Source organism: Pteropus vampyrus, unplaced genomic scaffold (assembly GCF_000151845.1).
Source record: "Pteropus vampyrus isolate Shadow unplaced genomic scaffold, Pvam_2.0 Scaffold328, whole genome shotgun sequence".
NCBI classification, from domain to species: Eukaryota; Metazoa; Chordata; class Mammalia; order Chiroptera; family Pteropodidae; genus Pteropus; species Pteropus vampyrus.
In genome coordinates, this window is record NW_011889109.1 from 438,652 (window position 1) to 464,130 (window position 25,479).

Below are 25,479 nucleotides of genomic sequence, written 5' to 3' on the forward strand. Positions count from 1 at the left end.
TTCCTTTCCTTTCCTTTCCTTTCCTTTCCTTTCCTTTCCTTTCCTTTCCTTTCCTTTCTTTCCTTTTCCTTTTCCTTTTCCTTTTCCTTTTCCTTTTCCTTTTCCTTTTCCTTCCTTTTTTTCTGGGACTATATGGAGCACTTGGCAAATAAATTTTTAATTTTTAATTTTAGGGGTTGGTGACCTTTAGGGATGTGGCTCTAGATTTTTCCCAAGAAGAGTGGGAATGGCTAGACCCATCTCAGAAGGATTTATACAGAGATGTCATGTTGGAGAACTACAGGAACTTGGTATGGCTTGGTAAGAATGTCTCTTCCCCATTATTCAAAATCTTTCCTTTGGGTGTTTTTGCTTCCTCCATTGGGACTATCTGAAGTGCTTAACTGAATTTCTATTTCCTGTTCCCAGGAAATGATTTGAAGTAGTTTTGTAGAGTTAGAAATAAATAGCTCCCTTTGCTGTAGAATTGTGGTTTGGAATAGCAGCATCAGTATGGTATGGGAATTTGTTAAATTGCAAATTATGGGGTCTCACTCTAGACCATTCAGAATCAGAAACTCTGGAAATAGGCCCTGCAGTCTGGGTTTCAGTGACCCCTCCAAATTATTCTGATGCCCATGAAAGTTTTAGAACCTCTGTGGTATATCTGATTCAGTACATCTGAGTTGGGGCCTGAGAATATGCATTTCTAGTAGGTCCCTAGGTGATGGTGCTTCTGTTCTAGCAGTTTGAGAACCATTGCTATGGAAGAAGCTACATCTTCCTCATCTTTCATATAAGCATCATTCTATTCTCTAGCCCTTCCTCTAATGTACTTTCTTGCCTAATAACCAAGAGATTGAGTATGAGTGCTGGGACAGCTGTAGCATATTCTCTTTGTCTCTCTTGCTCTCATTTTTCTTCTGTAAACAGGACTCTCCATTTCTAAGCCCAACATAATCTTCTTATTGGAGCAAGGGAAGGAACCTTGGATGGTGGAAAGAGAGATGTCAGATGGTCAATATACAAGTGAGTAATGGGGAACTGGGCGGGGAGGGCTATTATAAGGTGCCAACCCAAGTGATCATGAGCAGGCTGCCCTGCACTTGAGGCTTCCCTGGTTTCCGAAGGAAACTGAAATCTGTTTAGCATTTACTTCCCTAGAAACTTCATACCTTGTTTTTTTTCCTTCCTATTTCTATCAAATTGTACTCTCTATAGTACTTCTACCTATACCTAGAATCCCAGTCCTTCTCAGCTCTTCTTTCCTATTTATAGTCAGAATTATATACATTTATAGATTTCTTTTTAGAGTTTTTATTTTTATGAAAGTTACTATCAGTGTTATTTGTGAATATTGTTTTGGATTCAGTATAAACAAATACTAAATTCTAATTTTTTTGGGTGAGAAAATATTGGATAAAGACTAAACTAGAAAAAAAACAAGAAATGGCAACATAAAAATAATTATTAGAGACATGAAGGAAACACCAGAAGAAACTGCAAAAGATAAGAAAGTGGATCCCTTTAGAGAGAAGGAAACTGGGAAACAAGGCAAGAGACTGCCTTTTTTTTTTTTTTTAAAGAATAAGCCTTTTAAAACTACTTGACTCTTTAAACAATGTGCATATATAACTTTGATAGTAACTTTCATTAAGTGATTGTCATTAGCAATGCTGTGCGGATACCAAGATTATTTTTTCTGTACAACTTTTTATTTTGCCTATAGTTAATAATTACTAGGGTTTGTTTGTTTGTTTGTTTGTTTATTTTTTGCTTAACTTTTTACATACATATTCCTTACTCAATTTCCAACTCCTCATCAATTATCTGTCTCTTAAGACATTCAGACACTTAGGTAATCTGTTATTTTCATCTTCTGGGAGAAATTCCCAGAGTCTTCAGATATGATTTACTCTGGACAAATGGCTCATTATATCTGCTTCCACTGAATGTGGGTTTATCTGATGTTTTCTTATGATTAGATTGAGGTAATGCATTTTGAAAGGAGTGCCACAGAAATAATGTTGTGTCTTCTCAGGGCATCATACCAAGGGATTCATAATGTTGATGAGTCTCATGATGTTAACTTTGATGATTTGGTGAAGGTGGTGTCTGCCTTGTTTTTACATTGTAAGGATACTGTTTTTCTATTTGTATCTAATAAGTATTTTGTAGGAGATACTTTGAGACTATTCAGTATCTTCTAAAACTTTTGTCCACTAATTTTAGCATCCATTGGCTTATTAGATCTTATCTGCAGCAGTTATTACCGTGGTCTTGACCTAATGTTAATTTTTCCATTTTCTTCTTTTCTTTATGTATATTAATTAGGATCATTCTGTAGAGAAGAGCTGTTCCTTCACTCCCATTTAGTTGTATATTCAATTATTTCTTTGTGTTTACGGAACTGTGGATTTTTATTTTTTCTCTGAGGTAAATCCAATGAATCATTATTTTGTTGCTCAATTTGTTCCAGCTTTGACCGTTGAGATCTTCAGGTTGGTTTCTTTGACATTTTGACATGCCCCCATCCATGTTGTGAGCACATCCTTCCTTCATTCGTGGTTCCAGGTGTCCGGATTCATATTTTTTTAAAATATATTTTTATTTTTCAATTACAATTGGCATACAATATTATATTTGTTTCAGGCATACAACATAGTGATTCATAACTTACAAAGTGCACACCAATAATCTAGTACCCATCTGATACCATATATAGTTATTACAATATTATCGACTATATTCTTTATGCTATACTTTACATCCCCATGACTATTTTGTAACTATTAATTTGTATTCTTAGTTCCTTCTCCATTTGTACCCACCTCTTTAACTCCCCTCCCATCTGGCAACCATCAAAATGTTTTCTGTATCTATGAGTTTGCATTTGTTTTGTGTATTTTGTTCTTTAGATTCCACATATAAGTGAAATCATATAGCATTTGTCTTTCTCTATCTGACTTACTCAGCACGATACCCTCTAAGTCCATCTATGTTGCAGATGGCAAGACTTCATTCTTTTTTATGGCGGAGTAATCTTCCGTTGTATATGTGTACCATCTCTTTTTTATCTATTGATCCACTGATGGACACCCAGGTTGCTTCCATATCTTAACTATTGTAAATAATGCTGCAATGAACATATGGATTCACTGCAGCATTATGGGTTTCTTCAGGTAAATACCCAGAAGTGGAATTACTGGGTCCTTCTTTGTCTCTTGTTATAGCCTTTTGTTTGTTTGCTACCCCAGCCTTTTTGTTTGTTTCCGTTTTCATGAAACATCTTTTCCATCCCTTTACTTTCAATCTGTGTGTGTCTTTCGATCAGAAGTGAGTCTTTGTAGGCAGCATATGTAAGGGTTTTGTTTTCTTGTCCATTCAGCCACCCTATCTTTAGATTGGAGCATTTAATCCATTTAAGTTAAAACTCATTGTTAATAGATATGTAGTTATCGCAATTTTATTATTCATATTTTTTATCTTTTTTCCTTTTTTCTTCTTCAAGAAGTCCCTCTACCATTTCCTGTAATACTGGCTTGGTGCTGATGATCTCCTCTAGCTTTATTCTTGTCTGGTAAGCTCTTTATCTGTCCTTTGATTCTAAATGATAGCTTTGCTGGATAGACGAATCATCAATGTAGGTCTTTGCTTTTCATCACTTTGAATATTTTTTGCCAACTTCTTCTGGTCTGCAAGATTTCTGTTGAGAAATCAGCAGACAGTCTTATGGGAGCTCCCTTGTAAGTAACTAAACTGCTTTTCTCTCACTGCCTTTAAGATTCTCCCTTTGTCATTAACATTTGGCATTTTAATTATGACGTGTCTTGGTGCGGGCCTCTTTGGGTTCATCTTGTTTGGGATTCTCTGCACTTCCTGGGCTTGTATGTCTATGCCCATCATTATTTCTTCAAATAGGTTTTTCAATTCCTTGCTCTCTCTTCCCTCCGTCTTATATCCCTATGATGCGAATTTTATTACACTTGATGTTGTCCCAGAGGCCCCTTAAATTACCCTCATTTTATAAGATTCTTTTTTTCTTGTTGCTATTCTGATTGGGTGTTTTCCGCTACTTTACCTTCCAAATTGCTGATTTGATCCTCTGCTTTTCTCATCTCCTGTTGATTTCTCATTTAAGTCATTGTAGTCTTCATTTCTGACTGTATTCTTTATGTTTCCTATCTCCATTTATATGTTTTCTATTTCTGTTAGAGTCCCCATTGAGTTCATCTACTCTCCCCCTAAGTTCATTGAGCATACTTATAACTAGCATTTTGAACTCTGCATCTGATAGATTGCTTGTCTCCATTTTGTTGAGTTCTTTTTCTGGGGCTTTTTTCTGTTCTTTCATTTGGAACATATTTCTTAGTCTCCCCATTTTGGCTGCCTCCCTGTGTTTGTTTCTATGTATTAGGGAGGGCTGCTATGTCTCCCAGTCTTAGTAGAGTGGCTTTATGTAGTAAGTGGGTGTCCTTTGGAGCCCAGTGACATGGTCTCCCTGGACACCTGAGCTGGGTGCTCCAGGTGTGTCCCTTGTATGGGTTGTGTGTGCCTTCCTGTTGTAGTTGGCCCTTGGTTGCTATTTGCATGTCAGCTAGAGGGATTGCCCCTTGGGCTGATTAGTTGTGAGGTTGGCCTGTGACTATAGTGGAGGAGCTGTTGTACAGGGGCTGACCCTACAATGCAGGATTCACTTTAGTAGGGCTCTGGTGCCTGCCCAGTCTGCCCTTTGGGTGTATCATTCTCAGATGTGACCTTGGGTTGTACTCCAGCTCAGACTGAAGCCAGCCACTGGGTCTGCAGGTCAGGGTCTCCTTGGAGGGGCTTCGCTGCAGGCCAAGTTCAGCTGCAGCCTGTACCCTGCCTGGGGTGACCTGGCAAGATCCACCAAGCAATCCTTAGATGGCTGCCACCCACACTGGGCTTGGATGTGCCTTGAGAGGCCAAGCCATGAACTGAGGCTGGATGCTGCTAGTGCCAGATTTGAGGCTGCTTAGCCAGGCCGAGGCCAGATTCTGCCCGTTTGGGTTTTGTGAAACTTTGAGAGACTTTAGGAAAGTCCATAGCATGAGCCAAGACAGGCCATTTGTATGGAGAAGTCCTTAAAAGTGGCTTGGTTAGGCTTGCAGGGAAACACCAGGGCAGGGTGACCAGTGTTAGACAAGTCGATGAAGACAGATATGGTGGCCACCTGTGTCTGCACACTGGGTTGGGGGGTGGGGGCTCAACAAAGAAACAGTGGCTTCTCCCAGTATTTCTGTCTCGGAGAAAGCTTCCCTTCCAGCCCTTGTTCTGAAGCCAGACAACTCAGTTCCTCCCCGTATATCCCTGGTGTCTTTTAGCTGCTGCCCCAGTGCTAGAGCCCAGAGTGAGTCCATCAGCGGGTGAGTCCACGTGTAGGCCCTTTAAGAGGAATGCCTGGGACTCTCGCAGCCCTCCCTTTCACTCAGCCAAAATCTCCGCTGATTTTCATATCTAGATTTCGTGAGGCCTTCTCCTCCTGGAGCTGGTACCCTGGGCTGGGAAGTCTGGTGTGGGGCTGGGACCCGTCGCTCCTCTTAGGGGAGCTCTGCTGCCAAAATATCTCTCCCAGTTTTTAATGGCTATCCGCAGGAGCGGGACCAGCCCATTCTGTGTCTCCACCCCTCCTACCAGTCTTGAGGTGGCTTCTTCTATATATCATTAATTATAGGACTTTTGTTCAGCTAGACTTCAGGCGATTTTCAATGATGATTATTCTGTAGTTTAGTTGTAATTTTGATGTGGTCATGAGAGGAGGCAAGCAGTGTTTACCCACTCCACCATCTTCCAGATTCATCTTGTTTTTATTACCGCAGCCTTGAATCAACCACTTCTCCAGAGAGTCCTGGTTCCTTTAATTGGGAAATGATGTTTAGAAACCAAGGTTTGGGTGTTAGATGTACTCAATGCTACTAGGATATCATTAGCTTCTGGGCCCTCACAGCACATTGAGCCATTACATGTGTGTATACTAACACACACACACATACACAGACAGACATACACACACACTCTGTATTTGTTTCTGCCTTACCTTCTTATATATTAAAACTGTCAGTTTATATTGATACCTTGATTCTAATCTTGCTCCACAGGGTTTATTGTAGCCTTCCTCTTTTACTTATTTGTAATTTCTTTTTATGACAATGAGAAACAGCATATTTACTTATTTGCTCAATTTTATATTCACATAAATAATTTCAGAATTTCCAATCTATTTCTCTATGAGAAACAAATTTATTAACTAGATTCTGCTACTTGTATATGTTTGTTTTTTTTCTTTTTTGATCTTTAGTCTGACAGTATTCAGTCAAAATACTATTTTCCAAAGCGACTTTAGGTTAGTTATTTTAGGTTCATTTGTTACTGTTTGTATTCTATTTTGGGTTCCTACAACATCCTGATTGGTTTTATGTTTATTTTTTTTGGTATCTGAAACATTATTATGCAATACAAAAATAAAATCAGAGCTCTTTGAAAATATATCCTCAGAAAAGTGTTGCTCCCTTCTCATCCCTACTATCCTGTTTGTATTCTCTACTTCTTTCTACCCCATTTCTTACCCATCCTTTGTAGATTAACAATCCCGTTATTCTCAGGTTTGTCCTTTTTGTTTCTGTCATACAATTGAGCAGATAGATATATATGTAGTTTCCTGTATCTTTTGTAGTTTCTTGTATCATCTTGTATGCTACAGAAGAGTAGCATGCCATAAATACTTTTTGCATATTGCATTTTCACTTTACTATGTATGTAGGAAATCACTCCATATTAGTTATTAGGGAGCTTTCTCATTTTTTTAACAGCTGCAAATTACTCCATTATGTAGATATTATCATCATGTACTCAACTACTCTCTGACATGTGGACAGGTTGTTTGTAATATTTCACAATTACAAACAATGCTACAATGACTAACATTGCACATATGTATTTTTGTATTGTTGAGGCTCTATATTCAGGGTGGATTCCTGATTAAGTACATCCCCATCAGAATGGTTTTACCAGCTTTATTTCTATCTTAGTTTCCTATTGCTGCTATACCAAATTACAATAATGTTAATAGCTTAAAACAACTATTTTATTTTATTTTATTTATTTTTAATTTTTTGAATTTACTTATTTATTTTCTTATGGTGACATTAGTTAATGAAATCTAATAAGTTTCCGCTGTACACTTTAACAGTAAGACGTATATATTTACACTGTGGGTTCACCTCCCATAGTTAGATTTCTTTCTATCACCACATATTTGACCCCCTTTACCCCATCTACCTCCCCATGCCACTTGATTGTGGTGTATAATCCTTTTAATATGTTGCTGTATTTGGTTCACTAGTATCTTATTTAGGATTTTTATATCTGTGTTCATGAGAGATATCGGTCTGTAGTTTTCTTTTTTTGTCTTATCTTTACCAGGTTTTGGTATCAGGGTAATATTGGCTTCATAAAATGAGTTGAGAAGTATTGCCTCCTCTTCGATTTTTTGGAAGAGTTTGAGGAGAATAGGTATTAAATCATCTTTGAATGTTTGGAAGAATTCACTGGTGAAGCCAACTGGTCCTGGTCTTTTATATATTGGTAGGTTTTTGATGATTGTTTAAATTTTCATACTGCTGATCGGTCTATTTAGATTTTCCAGATCTTCTTAATTCAGTCTAGGGAACCTGTATTTTTCTAAGTACTGGTCCATTTCTTCTAGGTTATTAAATTTGGTGTTATATACTTTTTCATAGTATTCTTGTATGATCCTTTGTATTTCTGTGATGTCTGTCATAAATTCCCCTCTTTCATCCCTGATTTTGTTTATTTGTGTCCTTTCTTTTTTTTTAGTGAGTCTAGCCAAGGGTTTGTTAATTTTATTAACCTTCTCAAGGAATCAGCTCTTCGTTGCATTTATTTTTTCTATTGTTTTTTGTTTTCAATTTCATTTATTTCTGCTCTAATTTTGGTTATTTCTTTCCATCTGTTGACTTTAGGCTTCATTTGTTCTTCCTTTACTTGTTTTTTAAGATGAAGCATGAGGTTATTTATTGAGGCTCATTCTTGTTTTTGGAGATAGGCCTGTAATGATATGAACTTTCCTCTTATGACCGCTTTTGCCATGTCCTAAAAGATTTGATATGTTGTATTGTCATTATCATTTGATCTTTTTATTTCTTCCCTGACCTAGTCATTCTTCAATAGCATGTTGTTTAATCTTCATGTATTTGTGGTTCTTCCCACTTTCTTTTTACAGTTGATCTCTAGATTAAAAGCATTATGATCAGAGAATATGGTTGGTATGATTTCAACTCTCTTATATTTGTCGAGGCTATCTCTATGTCCCAGTATGTGGTCAGTCCTTGAGAATGTTCCATGTGCACTAGAGAAAAATGCATGAAGAACCGTTTTGGAATGAAAGGCTCTATATATGTCATTATGTCCAGTTAGTTTAATGTGTCCTTTAAGGATGTTATTTCCTTATTGATTTTTTGTTTGGATGATTGGGAGCATAGATATTAATAAGTGTTACGTCTTCTTAGTGCATGATTTCCTTTATTATTATGAAGTGTGTTCCTCAGTATCTTTCTCTTTTTATTGTAAAGTCTGTTTCATCTGATATTACTGCTACTCCTGCTTTTCTCTGAATGCCATTTTATTGTGAAGTCTATTTCATCTGATAGTACTGCTACTCCTGCTTTTCTCTGAATGCCATTTGCTTGAAATATCATTTTCTACCCTTTCACTTTGAGTCCGTATTTGTCTTTGGAACTGAGATGTGTCTCCCTGAGGCAGCATTTGTTTTTTGATCCATTCTGCAACTCTGTGCCTTTTTATTGGTGAGTTCAGTCCATTTACACTTAAGGTGATTATTGAAATATGAGGTCTTCTTATAGCCATTTTATCTTTTGCTTTCTGGTAGCTCGGTGTTTCCATTGCTTTCTTGTCCTTGTGTTTCTGTTGTATTTATTTTGTTTGGGCTTTGTATAAGTTTTCCCTCTGGTCCTTGTTTTATGTTCTATACTTCCGTTCTTAATCTTTGCCATGTAGTTACCATTATGAATACGTAAAGGATAGTTATATATATCTACAGTCATCCATTTTCTTCTGCATGTGCCTTGTCTCCATTTCCCTTTGTGAATTTGGATCTTTGGATCCTCCTCATTTCAGCCATTGTCTCAGTTTGTCCCTACGTATACTGAACATTCATTACTATCTTGCTATAGCAAACCTCTTCTTATTTTGTAAACTTATAATGCCCTATTCTTAGTAAAGGTTGCACTCCTCTGCTTCTATCAGCCTGCTAGACACCTTTCTCCTAATTACGTATTTTTTTGTCTTTTTGCTTTAGGTTAGCTGGCCCCTTTCATTATTTCCTGTAATGCAGTCCTCGGAGTGGAGAATTCCCTCAATTTTTGTATGTCTGGAAAGGTCTTAATTTCTCCTTCAAATTTAAAGGAGAGCTTAGCTGGATAAATTATTCTCGGCTGGTAGTTCCATTCACTTAATAGTTTGAATATTTGATTCCTCTCCTTCCTGGCTTGTAAGGTTTGTGCTGAGAAGTCTGATGATAATCTAATGGGGTTTCCTTTATAGGTTACCATCTTCTTTTCCCTGGCTGCCCTGAGAATTCTGTCTTTGTCATTGATTTTTGATAATTTTAATACAATGTGTCTTGGTGAAGGTCTTTTTGGATTGAGATGTTCTGTTGACTTCTTGAATTCCAAGCTCCAGCTCATTCCATAGATTTGGGAAATTCTCATCTACTATTTGTCTGAAAATGCTATCTAGTCCCTGCTCCTTTTCCTCCCCTTTGAGAATGCCCATTATTCTTGTTTCCTCTCCTGATGTTATCAGCTAGTTCTTGTATTTCTCTTTCATTATTTTTCATTCTTTGGTTTCTCTCTTCTTCCTTCTGATATAGTTCTAGGTTTCTGTCTTCGATGTCACTGATCCTTTACTCCATTTGGTCGACTCTATTTCCCAAGCTTGTTATTTCATTTTTCAACTCTTGCAGTGTGTTCTTTATCTCCAGAAGGTCTTTCAGTTCTTTTTGTGGGTTTCATTCTCCTTGCTAAAGAACTGATTCTGCTCATTTAGTTGTTTTTTCAATTCCTGAAATTATTGATATGAATCCTTTTGGATCTCATTGAGTTTTTTCAGAAATACCATCCCGAATGTCATTTAAGTTGCATATTTCTATGTCTGTAAGCTTATTTTCTGGAGATTTTTCTCTTTTCTTTTCTGAGATGTCTTGTCACCTTGGTCGTTCATGGTGTTTAATGGACTATATCTCCGCCTGGGCATTAACAGAAGTGTATTCTGATTTTTTGTAGAAAGAAAAGTTATCATATAAAGGTCTCTCTTTACCTGCTGCAAAAAAGCCTCTTTTCTTTTGGTTTCCAGTAGGTGGCGTCTAAGCCTCTTGGATCCCTGCTTTATATAAAGCCTTAATAATGCCGTTTTTCCCCTATAGATGTTTAATCCCGCTCACTACCCTCAGTCTCAGTCTCTATCAGTGTTAGCGACTGATTAGATAGTGTTTGCTCTGATTCCCCTGGGGCTCCTTGGTGTTCAGTCTCAGAGGATATGGGTGGAAGGGTCCTCTGGGTTGGAGGATGGTGACTTTGGCTCAGCCTTGGTTTTGCCACTATGGCAGGTAAGAGTCAACTGTTGTTTCTCCACTGTCCAGTTTCTCTCCTTTTTGCCCTGATGACTGGGCCCTGCCACCGGCCGTGTGGAGCTCACTGCTCTCCCAAGCAGGCTGTTCAGGGAACTCACCGCAACTTCTCCTTTCCCCCTCCTCCTACAGGAAGCTCTGGTGGCTGTGAGAGGCAGCTTCTTCATTGCTCCCAATCCATTGCTCGACACCCGCGGTTCTGACCTGTAGTAGCTCTTATGTGCAGATCCCATGCTCAGACATGCTGGTGTGCAGTTAGGGTGTTTTTTATTGAGTTTTAGATGTTCAGCTTATTGTTGTTTCAACAGGAGAGATCTGGGGACCTCTCTCACTCCTCCATGTTCCAAATTTATTATTTTAGCTTTGAATGTTGTAAGTTAAATATGTGTCTTACTGGGCAAAAATGAGGATATCAACAGTCTGCCTTGCTTCTGAAGGCCCTTGGATAGAATCTGTTTCCTTGCCTTTTTTATTTCTAACTTTGTAGAATCACTTTGTTTTAAATGTGGGTTTATATGCAATATAGAATTGTTTCACTTTGTGAACCAACCTGAATATCATTTCAATTTTATAAGTGAAAGTCCAATTGCATTTTTGATACATTTAAACTAATTCTTTATATGGTTTTATAATTTTTGGTTGTATAGTTTTTAAAAAGATACTTTAACATTTGTTTTCTTAGCCTTTTTTTTGGTCATGTAATATTTCAATTTTTATAATAAACAGGAAATTTTTTCTTTTGTTCTAGTGTTTATCTTCATGGTTATACTCCTGTTTATGTAGACAATATTTATTCTTTCTATTACTTGATTGGTCCACTTTAAAAATTAGTCTTTGACTTTTACCTGCTATAGATGAATACACTTATTTTACTTCCCATGTTCTTTTTCCAAATTTGTTAGTTATCTGCTTTTTTTTTATTGTCAAAGCATATTATATTTACATGCTGTTTTGTCACATTTATCCCAACCTTTCACTTAGTCTTAGTTTTATAGTTAAATATATTCAATGTTTTCACCTAGTCCTTTTGCTGAACTTTTTCTAGACATCTATTGATTGGCTGAAGTTTGTCCTCTAGCAGTTTCCTTAAAAAGAGCTCATACAAACATTGTCCCCCAAATTCTACCTTGTTTATAGTTGGCCATTTTTTCCTTAAAATAGTATAGTTTATTTAATACTTGTGTCGAATGTTGTTATGAAGAAATCTGATGCCAGCTTGATGTTTTTCCTTTATGTATAGGTAGTTTTATATATATCTGTTGATCTCCCAGATGGTTCTTTAATTATAAAATCATTTTATTAAGGTATTTCTCAGTCTTGACCATTTTGGGCCAGTTTTTCCCAATAATGTGCTATCTTTCAGAATGTAGAGTCAAGTTTTAAAATAGGAAATATTTTTTCTTTTTTATTGATAAAGTTAAAAATATAAGAAAGCATATAGAATAATATAATGAATATCTACCAGCCAGAATTGTTAATTTTTGATACATTTTTATTTTTTGATAAAGAGATAAACTATTTTAAGTACAAGTTTCCTTTGTTCTTCATTCTTAATTTACTTTTCCTCATATACCTCTTGCTCTCAGAAACCATAGTCATGAATTTGATACATGTCCTTCCAGTTCATTTTAAAAACATTTCTTGTAAACATGCATCTGTAAAAAAAAGTTTTATTTTCATAGGTAGTATTCTTTACATTTTGTTTAGCAATTTGCTTTTATTACTCAACATTGAGATTTATCTTTGATGAGTCTACATATAATACAGTTCTGGTTTTTTTTATTTGCTATATAGTATTCCATGTTTTGAATTTACCACATTTTATTTAAACATTTCCCTACTGAGGGCCATTTAGCTTGTTGCCATTTTTTTGTATCTCACTTAAGTAGCATGGTATGTTTCCATGCACATGCATATAAACGTTTGTCAAGGATTTGTACCTAGAAGTAAAATTGCTGGGGCATAGGAGTGCATATTTTATTTTACTAGATACTCAAATTGTTCTTAAAAGTGATTGTATCAATTTATACTTCTACTAACAGTGAGTAAGAGTTTCTGTTTCTTTATTCTCTTGATATTCTCCAGTTTGTTTTTGTTTGTTCTTGATATTGTCTAACTTAAATTCTTGCCAGTATGATGGGAGAGAAATGCTCCTGGAGTTGTTTTGATTTACTTAGTAAGATTGAGCATTTTCCCAGAAATGCATTGTCCATTTAGTTTTTCTCTTCTGTGAATTACCTGCTCATATTTTTAACCCATTCTTTGTGGTTAGGTTATTTGTCTTCATGATCTCTAAGGACCTTGGAGTCCTCTGCTAGGTGCTCTGAAGCCAGTCAGTGAGAGTAAGAGAGAAGAGACACACACGCGTGCGCGTGTGCACGCACACACACACAGAGAGAGAGAGAGAGAGAGAGAGAGCACCTCTCCAGTCATTTTTAATGGACCAGCCTGGAAGGAGCATTTGCGGCATTTATCACTTCTGACTGGCCAGAATTCAGTCACATGGCTGCAAAGGGAGGATGGGAGAGGCAGGCAGTTTCCTGTGTAACTAGGAAGAGAAGGCAAAGGCAAACTATTTGCTAGATATAGTGTTCTTTCTAGTAGTTATGTCTCCCTTTACCTTTTCTCATTTTCAATTTTACTTTATTGACCATAATTTCCATATCTGTTTTGAACAGTTGCTATCTGTTTTTTTTTCTTTTTCTTTCTGACATCATGGGACTATTTCAGGTATTTCACACTAACTGTGTCCATTTTCTTCTATTCCTAGCTTTGTGTATGTATGTATGTATGTATGTATGTATATATTTTAATGAGGAGAGGCTTTTGGATTTTATATATTTTCACCATCTTACAAGGCAATTATTTTTTTCTCATTTTTTACTTTTTCTTCTATAGCTATTAATAAAAGAACTCTATAACAATTTATGGTAAAGGATTTCCTATTGTTAGGAAATTTTTTATATATTTATATGCATATTTATGTATACTTTAAATACATATTTATGTATTTAGGCTGCTTTTCTAAAACTTTCAATTTAGTTTCATCAAAACAACAACTCTCAGGGAACTATTTTTCTATTCTGGATTGCATAATTGGTCATGTGTATTATTTGTTTAATGTACTGCTTAATTTGATTTTAATATTTAAGAATTTTGCCTGTTATTTATAAGGGAGATTGGTCTGCTGTAAGAATAGCGAAATAGATCAGTGGAACAATAAAATACAGAAATACACCGTGTATATGTGAGAATTTAAAAGGTAGCTTTCAAACCAGTGGTGCAAAGAGATTTTCTTAAAACATTAGATAATGTTTATATAAGATTGGCTTTTGGAAAGTTTTTCTTAAAATAACATCAAGGCTAGACTCTATAATGGAAAAATTGAGAGGTTTGACTTCATAATTTTTTAAAAATTTATCAAAAGCACGATAAATGAAGATACCATATGACAGTAAAAAGTGATGATTTGAGAGAAAAAATAGTTATAAAACCTTAATGCCCTAAATTTATAAATTACTTCTATAAATCACTTAAAAGAAGATCCACGGTGCAATTAAAATATGTATAAATGATACAAATGAAGAATCCCCAAAGAAACCACAAAATGTGTATAAAAGATAATGTATAAAAATGCTCAATGTTATAATCAGATAATTGCAAATTAAAACAATAATGAGATACTCTACTTGTAGGGGCAAAGATTTAAGAATGATGTTAATGTGTATGAGTTTGAAGACATGTACTTTATGTTGCTGATAGGAATGCACATTGATGAAAATTATTTTGGAGGGCAGTTTGATAATGGATATTACTGTCTAAAATATGTATATAGTTTAACACTTCCACTTTTAGGAATGAATCCTATAAAAATATAAATTATACAAAAAACATTGTAGAAGCTACTTTGTGATCAATTTTTACAAGTTGCTTATAAGAAATTATAAAACATATATACACATATGTAAGACATTTTATTTTAACTTTATAACATTTAAATGAACATTCATTAGTCTTGATATAGTGCTAAGGCCTTTTAGGCCTTTGTTCGAACATGATTGGAGTACAGCATTGTCTTTTTTACCACACTCATAATGCTCTATCTACAATTTCCAGTTGATTTCTTTTAAAATGAAGCAAAACACTTGCAAAACAAAGTGAGTATAGAATCTTTGTAGAGTTTTAGGTTTTTAACAGGCTTTCACCATTTTCATCCACAGTTAAATCAAAAACATGTTTTAAGTAACTATTAGCCTGTTTTTCTAAAGCTTTCAACTTAATTTCATTAAAACAACAACTCTCTTTCAGCACTCAATTATGTAATTAAAGTATGTAATTATAAATGCTAAGTACAACTGAACTAAACCAGGTTGAGACTACAACTGAATTTTGGCAAGCAACTCAGCTTTTGGTGTACGAGTGCAAAAAACCTATTAATGTGGCTGGTTACCTAAATTATAGTTCATCCATTCTGTGAGTGAGGTAGCTTTAGATGTACTGATATGAAAGAATGTCTACAATGTTTTAAGTTAAAAAAAAAATTAAAGCAAGTTGTAAATAGTATGTATATAAAAATCGCTAGTTGTGTGTTTTTATGTACAAAGAAAATTCCAGAAGGATATAGACTCAACTGTGAACAGTAGTCGTCTTTGGAATGACATCCCAAGAGAGAATACTTTCTACTTTATACATTTTAAATTCCTTGAATATTTTACAATAAATATCATTTCTATTTATAAGAAAAAAGGAAAAATGTTATAGAGCAGCCCTAATGCTAGACCTCAGCTGTAGCTCCCACACAGATCCAAATTGATATAGAAGTTCTTCCATGTGTTTTTCCTGTGATAGTCCTTTCAATCAGCTGTGGTCAGAATGGGAGGTTCATGCTCCTCTCTGCTGTGTTCTGCTCTGCATCCTGTAAGTTTTTTTATGCTTCAGGTATGTTTCTCTTGACATTTCCCCATAGTGACAGAATTTTACAAATCACCCTGGTTCAGTCCTTTCACAGGGATTTTAATGGAAGGAAGGTATAAAATGCAAGGAAGGCTTAGGTCATATTACTGGTCTTAGAAACTTCTTTCTTTCCTCAGAATTTTCTTTTATATTACTGATTATTTTCTATGTATCCTTCAAAATATAAGTTCAGAAATAAAATCTTCATGGAATTCTTATTGAAATCAACTTGATATAAATTAACGGGGTAATCAAGCATGCATATGTATTTTTTTCATTTTATGTAGTTATGTCATATTTTTATTTAAATTTTCTTTAATTTCATAACTTTTTAGTGTTCCTCTGTACCATACTCCCTTCTCTTTTTCAGTTATTTATATACCAATTGTAATTTCACTCATTACTTTTACTTTAAATTCTCTTCCATTATCTTAACCACTTGCAGTCTGGCTTCTGCTCCTCTAATTTGACTAAATCCAGGTGCTTTCTTCATTTTCATATTCCTCAGCCTAATGAGATGTATAAGATAGTTCTGACCCCAATTCTTTTTCTCTGTCCAAAGCTGTGTTCTGTTTCTCTCTCCCTTTAACTGTCTCCTGTCCCTATTTTTCTGTCTTCATTCACCATATGATTTTTGTCATATTAACCTGGATCCCCATGCAGTACTGTCTATTAGGACATTCTGTGGTAATGGAAATGATCTATATCTGTGCTTTCCAATACAATGGCCACTAGCCATGTTTGGCTATTGAACACTTAAAATATGACTATGTGTGACCAATAAACTAAATTTTTAAATTTTTTAATTTTAATTAAATCACCCTATGTGGTTAGTGGATGATATATTGGATGGCATAGCTCTATATAGTCTTTTACAAAAGGATCCAATCTATAGGTCTGTGTGTCATTGGTCAAGTTATTCATTGGAACATATTGTGGGCATAAGCAGCAAACTGTCTTCTTAAGAGTGCCCCAGAAGGTACAAATCTCCAGTTGTTAAAAAAAAAAAAAAGTTGTAGGTATGTAATGTACAGCATAGGAAAAATAGTCAATATTATTGTAATAACACCTAGTGACAGATGGTTACTGGATGTATTCTGGTGATCACATGAAAAGGAATATAAATATTAAATCACTATGTTGTACACCTGAAACTAATATAATATTCTATCAACTATACTAAAAAAAAAAATGATTTCCCCATAACTCTTGTCATTTTTACTCATACTTTCAATGAAATCTCCTGGGTTTCATACCAGATGATTTACTTCATCAGTATATCTGCCATTTTATCTACTGCTCACCAATTGAGCATGTGGGAAACTAGTCCACAATCTAGTAAGATCTTTTCCTCTTCTAGCATTATACATAAGCCTACTTACTATGTAGTTCTGGCTGCATGCCAAAGTTGATCACACTTTGACTTATAACTTCCATTCATTTACAGCTAGAAATTACATATCTCTAATATCTAATACATTGCCTGGATACATTTTAATCTTAAAGGGTTTACCTTTCCCATTCTTAGTCTTGCCACTTGGCTGTCAGCCTATTTCATAATCCCATGATGTAACAGATATCAGATATCACATCAGCCTATTATGTAATCATATGTAATGATATCTGAGCCTACTAGTGGTATAGGTATAAGAATTACTTAATGAGTATATATTGTTACATTTTATAAGTATCACTGAATATCTATAATGAGCCAAACACTGCTAGATATATTCTAAATATATTATTCCTTGTTTTTATACCCTGTTTGCAAGGTCATCTCATTTTGCCTGCTAGGAAACTGAGGCTCAAACGATAGGTTAATCCATTTGTTAAAAGTAGAATAACTGGCTAACTAGATGTAGAGTTAGGATTCAAACCTACCTTTTCAGACCCCAAACTCTGTGTTGTTTCCAGTGTGCAACATGGATGCCTATTTAGCTCTCTTCCATTTTGCCTGAATCCATAACTTCCCTTTTTCCTCAGTCAGTTACTGATAACGGTGAATTGTCTTCTCTCTTGCTGAATGCCATCATTGACCTCTAAGTATTTCTCTATTCCAGTCATAGTATATCTTCCACATATACAATATTTATTCCTGTTCTATACTTTCCCTGGAAATACCCATATGGAGTTCCTTTCCTCACAGTATTTATCTGCCTAAATCCAGAATATCCTTTTTTCTTTTTAGAGTGGTTGAGGCTCCAGGCACCTCAAAATCCCCTATATCAGAAATGTCTGTAGTCTTCTCCCATCAGGCTTTTTTTTTTTTTTTTAACTCAGCATTGTATTAAGCATTAGATAAAACTGCCATTTACCTGGAGTAGAGAAAAGATCTATTCTTGATAAGAGGGAATATAGTGGCCCTGAGCAATGGATATAGGAGACAAGGTTGTAGGAGAGTGAGGGAACAGAAGTAGTTGTACTTCTGCAGGAAGAATGAACAACAGTGTGGACCTAACAGAGGATAAGTGAACAAAGCCCTCTCGGGCCCAGGTTAAGATAGGGGTCCAAGTAAGAGGAAGTCCACAGCTGTGCATAGGAAGAACTGGTAGGAGTGGGAGCTTTCCTTGAAGTAGAGGGTATATCAGAAAGAAGAAAGATAGATACATAATATGTTTTTCACTTTTCAATTTTGTACTGACCTAGTGTGGAGGCACTTTGTTTTCAAAAGATGAGAAAGTTATGGAAAAAATATATCTAATTAACCCCCAAATGCTAACATATGCAGTTCTAAAATAATCTCTAAGCATATCAAAACATGAAAATGACTCCACCATGGGAATGACTGTATTTTGGAATGCCTATGAAGGCTTTGAAAATCAAGCTCACATTCTCCAGAAATTATTCCTTAACAAGCTAGAGAGTTTTGATCTCTGTTTTTCTTTTATACAACTAATAATCAGTATCATGTTAACTAATCATTCTTTATGTGCCATGTTAAATTTTTGTACTCAGAATTTTTATCTTTCTCCTTAGAGTTTAGAAAGGGAAAAGGACCTGTGTCTCAGAATTTTCCCCCTTCTACTAGGTGCTCTAGTAGTAGGTTCTCTATAGGTGAATATATTAGCTGATTATTGTGGTGCGACATTAAAAGGACTTATTCATTTTCTTTTTTCAGATCATTTTTCAAACAGTAGTTTTCTTTCTGTTTTATTTCAACCAGTATCCTTTCCAGAAAGTATCAGGCATGTACTCTGTGGCATCATTTTTCTCTCAATGATGAGTAAAGCTGACCTCCAGATTCCTTCTAGACACTGAGAAAGAACTTTTTTTCCTCTGATCCCTGATAAAATTTAGAAGTTGTTGAGCATTCTGTCAGCATTCATTCATTCAACAAAATGCTGCCATTGTCCTAGGCAGTGGAAGCAACAGTAAGAAGAAAAAGAAGTAAACATCAATCTCTGCCCTCTTGGAGCTTTAGTCTTATTAATAGAACTGGACAGTGCAAGATGGACTGGAGACTTTAAAGACTAGAGGCAGAAAAACTGTAATTATGGTCTAATCAGTTATCTCCAATTCCTTATCTTCTTGGCATTTAGCTTTGTCTGCATCTTGATGCCCTACATTTACCATTTTTCCAAGCTCCTCCTCATCACCAATATATATACCTTCCTCTGTCAGCCCTCTTCATTCTTTTTGCTTTCTTTGTATTTTGTTAATATTGCATGACCATATTTGAGAGATGTCAGAACCATGTACTTTACCCCAGTTAAATTTTTCAATCTCTTCTATAAGAGTTTTCATTCTCCTTGCAAAGGAAAAAAGGAGTCATTTGCTTTTTTGATATTTTTCAGACTGGGAGTCTTGGTATGAAATCAAGGAATTATCTCCAAAACGGTACACTGATGAAGAAGAAATATCCCAGAGGATCATAATGGAAAGAATTACAAGTTCTGACCTTGAATGCCCCAGTTTCCAAGAAGCTTGGAAATATGAGAGTGAATTTGAACAGCATCATGGAAATCAGGAGAGGAATTTCAGGCAAGTGAGAAGTCTTAAGGGAATCTCTTCTGTGAAAAGAGACAGAGAATATAATTATTCAGAGAGAAGCATTCTCTTGAAGTCAGTATTTTTAACACAACAGAGAGTTCCCACAGTAGAACAAGTATATAAATTTGATATTTATGATAAAATATTCTCTTCAAATTCAGTCCTAATTGAACATAAAAGACAACATGCTGAGAAGGAATCTTTAATGGGTAATGAATGTGAAGAATTCAACCAAAGTACATACCTTAGTAAAGACACGGGAATTCCTCCTAGGGAGAAACCTTATGATTTTTCAAATTTCTTAAGTTTCCACTCATTACTTACTCAACATCAAATAACTCATTTGGGAAAATTACCCCATGGATACAATGATGCCTTTAGCTGTTATTCATTCTTCACCCAACCTCAGAGAATTCACAGTGGAGAGAAACCATATGCATGCAATGACTGTGGAAAAGCTTTTAGCCATGACTTCTTTCACAGTGAACATCAGAGAACTCATATTGGAGAGAAACCATATGAATGTAAGGAATGTAACAAAGCCTTTAGACAGAGTGCACACCTTACTCAACATCAGAGAATCCATACTGGAGAAAAACCCTTTGCATGCAGCGAATGTGGGAAGGCCTTTAGCCGTTATGCCTTCCTTGTTGAACATCAGAGAATTCACACAGGAGAGAAACCATATGAATGTAAGGAATGTAACAAAGCCTTCAGACAGAGTGCACACCTTAATCAACATCAGAGAATTCACACTGGAGAGAAACCCTACAAATGTAATCAATGTGAGAAAGCCTTCAGTAGACGCATAGCCCTTACTCTGCATCAAAGAATTCATACAGGAGAGAAACCCTTTAAATGTAATGAATGTGGAAAGACCTTTGGCTATCGCTCACACCTTAATCAACATCAAAGAATTCATACTGGAGAAAAGCCCTATGAGTGCGTCAAATGTGGAAAGTTTTTCAGGACTGATTCACAACTTAATCGACATCATAGAATTCATACTGGAGAGAGACCTTTTGAATGCAGTAAATGTGGGAAAGCCTTCAGTGATGCTTTGGTTCTAATTCATCATAAGAGAAGTCATGCAGGAGAGAAGCCCTATGAATGTAGCAAATGTGGGAAGGCCTTCAGTTGTGGCTCATACCTTAATCAACATCAGAGATTTCATACTGGGGAGAAACCCTATGAATGTAATGAATGTGGGAAGGCTTTCCATCAGATCTTGTCCCTTAGGCTACACCAGAGAATTCATGTTGGAGAAAAACTCTATAACTGTAATAAATGTGGGAATAATTTTAGCTGTGCCTCAGCCCTTAGACGACATCAGAAAATTCATAATAGCAAAACTCTCTGATTATAGCAAGTATAAGAAAGAAAACATTTAGTTACCACTCAGTCCTTATTAAATATCAGTGAATACTTTGGTTAGTAATTCTATGAATGTAGTACATATGGAAAAGCCATCACTTCATGAGCATCCCTTATTTGAAATAGCCTGAGTAGTAGACATCTGTTACTTTGTGATCTGTTCTATGTCCCATTTGAGACTTACCTCACCTTCAATGCATACGATTATGATGAAACTATTAATTAGGGAGAGCAGAGGATTGGTCATAGGTGGCCAGTTATTTCCTTCAACCTAGTGATTAATAAAGGATTAGCAAATGGCCCTGTCCAGACAAAGAGAGCCCTAGGGGATATTGTTATGACTAGTAAGAGAAGTGTTTGTTTGTTTGTTTGTTTTTTCCAGGAATTGCAAGTTTCAAGAATTTAATAAAATTAAAAACTCACCAGCAGTTTTTTGTTGTTCTATTTTTTTTTTTTTTTTTGCCATTACATGAAAGTTTTCCCAACACAAAGGAAAATAGAGATGAGAGAGAAATCTGATGAAATTGTTTGATCTCCTGGATCCAGTCATGCTTGAAGTCTTCTCAATCCTTTACTTTTTCATTTTTGTGATCCAATAAATTTCCTATTTTGCTTTAGTTAATTTGAATTGGATTTTTGCCTTTTGGAATTACTTGACCCTAAGTTTGCTATACATGTAAGAAAGCCTTGATCTTTTATATGGCATAATTATTTATCCTAAGGAGTTGAATACACAGACTTCATAAAGCTGAGAGAGCTGCTTCATTTTATTTGTTGATAAAAATTAATTCAGTACTTATTAGTCTGTTTCACAACATGGATGAATTTTTAAAAATTCACCTAGTAAAATCCTTAACAGGCTTTCTTGTAAGGAATTAAAATAAATTTGTGGCAGTGACTCACTATATGCCTTCAAATAAAGAATGGCAAGCTAAGAGAGTAATGGATCCATTGATTTAATGAATGGCTCTTCATCTTAAAGGAATTGATTTTCTGCTTTCAGTGTGGGTTTAAACATATGTTTTGATAGAATATAATAAGATAGAATTGATATTGAGGACTTTTGTGGGTGTGTTGTAAACTTGGTTTAAGAAGTTTAATATAATTTCTTTGGAACTAGAGATACCAGATAAAAACATTGCTGGTAGACAGAATGATCCATTTTCAACTAATGGTAAAAATAAGTTGGAACCTAAAATATTTAGAGAATAAATCATTACTATTCTTTGGAATAATGAAGATCATAAAAGTGGGAGGCACTAGATTTCTGTTTTATGAGTGAGATAGGGAGGTAAACCTTGATGATATGGAAACTTAGCTACCTTGAACATTTTGAACTGGTTAGAATCTTGGGTCTTGTCTGGAGAGCATCTATAAAAACAGATCAGAACAGATGAATTAGGAAAGAGTGAAGGATTTATATATGTGCATGGAGCAAAACAATGACTACTATAATTTCTTTAAGGCAACTAATAGCTAACAAAAATCTGAAAATTATTTTTTCTTAAGTATTAAAACAAATTTCCTATAAACATTTTAAACTACAGATTTAGCATAATTGAATATTTCAAACCTCGAACAGAAACAAATGTAAAAGTTATAAAATAATGTCAGACATATTACATCTAAAATATGTTAATATCAAAACCTAAATTCACATCATCTTTTTTTATTATATTTCCTGGAAGTATAGGAATAGCTATTTTAATACTTTCTAAGAATTGAGTAATATCTTATTTTGGAAAGCTCTCCAAGGTTACAATAAATTTACCAGGCCTAAAGGAAAATGAATAATGACTCAATTGAAGAGTCTGAGTTACTAATTGATTCTTGATCTACGTATGGCACCTGATTTCTTCCTCCAAGGTGGCCCAAGCCACTGATTGATTGCTTTTTACGGTTAAACTTCATTTGTAATGTTGTAAAATCTTTTACACCCATGCCTTTAGCGTAGGTGTTCGTAATTTACAATCTGGTGTTTCTCCTCACAATGAGGTACTTTTTTGTTGCTTATTTGCAACTATACAACCCATTGTCTTATTGTGATATATCGACTCCCATCTTTTAGCATTATTAAAAACTCATGTTTTATTACTATCTTATAGATATTAAGACCAGCTAGAGATTTCCTGTCCTAAGGAATGAGGGTTTGAGTCTATTCAGTTAATTTAGAACATACTGGCAAAACCCTTTCCACTTTGTTGAGTCTGATCAGTGGTGGTGAACCACTGGATTCTTTTTTTAATTTGATTATTACACTGAACATATCTTTCTGCCTTGTTATAGTTTATATAATTTTTGCTGGTCATATTTAAGAGTTTTTAAAAATTTACGCTTCATTAAGCAGGTTTGCATTTGTGTGTGTGTGTGTGTTTTATTTTAAAATTTTGTATTGAGTGCCTCCCGTGTGCTAAGCTTTGTTCTAATCTGGGCATTGGAGATAAAAGTAGTGAATTAAACAGACAAACCGCCTTGCCTTTATTGATCTGATTTCAAATGACCAAGACAGGCAAGAAAAATTAAGTAGGTAGATAGACAGATAATAGATAGATAGATAGACAGATAGATATAGATAGATAAAATATATGCTGTATAAAAGAGTAAATGTGAAGAAAAAGACGAAGAGGTAGGGGAGCTTATTGATCTATTAGATTGTGAGGCCAGGGAAGGCCTTTGGCCTCTTTTGAAGTTGACTTGATTAAAGATCTGGGAGAGATAAGAGATCTCTCAATTCCACACACATACACATGTACACATTTCTATGTCTTATGGACTAAACAGAAAGGAAATCCATATGTGTGTGCATATATATATTTACATATATATTTACACTTTGTACTTACTAAACTTATTCTCATTTTATTATGCCTATGTATTTGTGTGTTGCATTTTAACATTTTGCTTTTTAGTCTTATGAATTCATGGCCTTTTACGGTCTTAACACATTTCAATTAATTATAATGTATATATTTTTGATACTCGAATAGAATTTAGCTGCTGGTGGCCACTTTTGAGCTAACTGCTTTCTCCTTTCAGCACTGCCCTGACATCTTTGCAAGCATCCTTACTTTCTAGTAATAATAAAAGGTTCCAAACCCATCCTCACTGTTTTCTGCCTAAAGTCATGAAGTTAGCTATCATCCAAGGAATTTAGGAAGCGAAAAAACAAGCATGTACACCTGAAAGAGGATATGAAACAAAAGTAAAGAAACTTAAAAGTGAAATACTTTTTCTCAGTAAAAAGTCTTCCTAGCTGGACATGGGTGTGAGGGGGCTAACAAAGACACTAAAGTAAGATTGCATGTTCTTTATATACTGTATTTTCTACTGTTCCTGTTCCCAAGAAGAAAAAGCCCAGCTTCACAGCAGAGCTCGCTTTAAATAAGTAGTATATGTTAATTATGTTTTATAAAACTAAGTTGTTTCAGAATTTTTGAAACATTGTTTCAATAACTGAAATTTAAAAATGACCATTTGAAAATTAATTTGAATTTTAAATTGCCTCAATTGATATAAATGACTTAAAGGAAAATGTGGCTCCGCTGCTTCAGATGCATTGCAATTCCATTTCTCTTCTTCCTACAGGTTTTCTTTTAAAAAGTATTTCAGACATTTCTTCCTGAGCAAAGACAATGCAAAACTTTGTGTGATATATAATTAAATTTTCCACTGAGTCATGTGGTTACTCTCTTTGGATGCTAGGACTGCACATGAATTTTGAGCAAAATTACTGCTGTTGTGATTGAGCCCCTTTTAGAAACAGCTAGAAAAAGTATTTCCTTGTTAAAACATGATTTCAAGTTCCTATTAGCATATTAATTTGTTGTACCCTACTAAGATACTTCTACTTATTCACAACCTCAAGATAGGGAGACAATATATTATGTGATGGAGAAAAGCAGATTCATTGAAGCGACGAGATGAGAGTACTTTAGTGACAGGGAATGAGTCACCTTCCTGGTCAGCTTTCTTAAAGGTGTTTGCATGGTAATTCCTGACACATTCTTGCAGAAAGAGTAGTAGAAGTATCTGTTCTTTTCATTACTGGCACAGTATAGGCATTGGAGTTAGACCTTTGTCAGCTCTGGATGTCAGCTCTTTTAGTTGGGAAAACTGGAAAAGATAATTATACTCTCAGGATCAGTTTATTTATTTGTGAAAATGAAATAATTCCAGGCTTTCAAATTTTTGTGAGAATTACCTGTGTTAATGTAATATATGTAAATAGTTAACATGGCAGTTATTAATGATGAAATCAAGCAGGAAGTTGCATTGCATTCTTGAGAGCAAGCTATTCATGTGATACAGAATTGTAAATTCAACTCTTATGTCCTGCTCCCCAGAGTATGGAGTCTGAAACAGAGTGCTCCCATTCTTTCCCTTCGATCCTGGAATGAGATCTGCAGCTCCACAGTCTCCCAAAGCTCCCTCTGTTTGGATATTTGAGGTTAGGACTATGCCTTCTATTAAGATAGAGGCCAGGAAGCATATGGCTC

The 25,479-nt window shown here is 35.2% G+C and overlaps 1 protein-coding gene across 1 annotated transcript in view; it reads left to right on the top strand.

The window, feature by feature from the left end:
• The window catches only part of LOC105304087 (zinc finger protein 26), an 86,112-nt gene extending 64,707 nt beyond the window's left edge, over nucleotides 1-21,405 (top strand). The window contains 4 exon segments of the mRNA XM_011378016.2: nucleotides 174-300; nucleotides 913-1,008; nucleotides 19,414-20,864; nucleotides 20,866-21,405. Coding sequence (XP_011376318.2) covers nucleotides 174-300; nucleotides 913-1,008; nucleotides 19,414-20,864; nucleotides 20,866-21,000 — 1,809 coding nt within the window. The 3' untranslated portion in view covers nucleotides 21,001-21,405.
• Nucleotides 21,406-25,479: the final 4,074 nt, after the last annotated feature.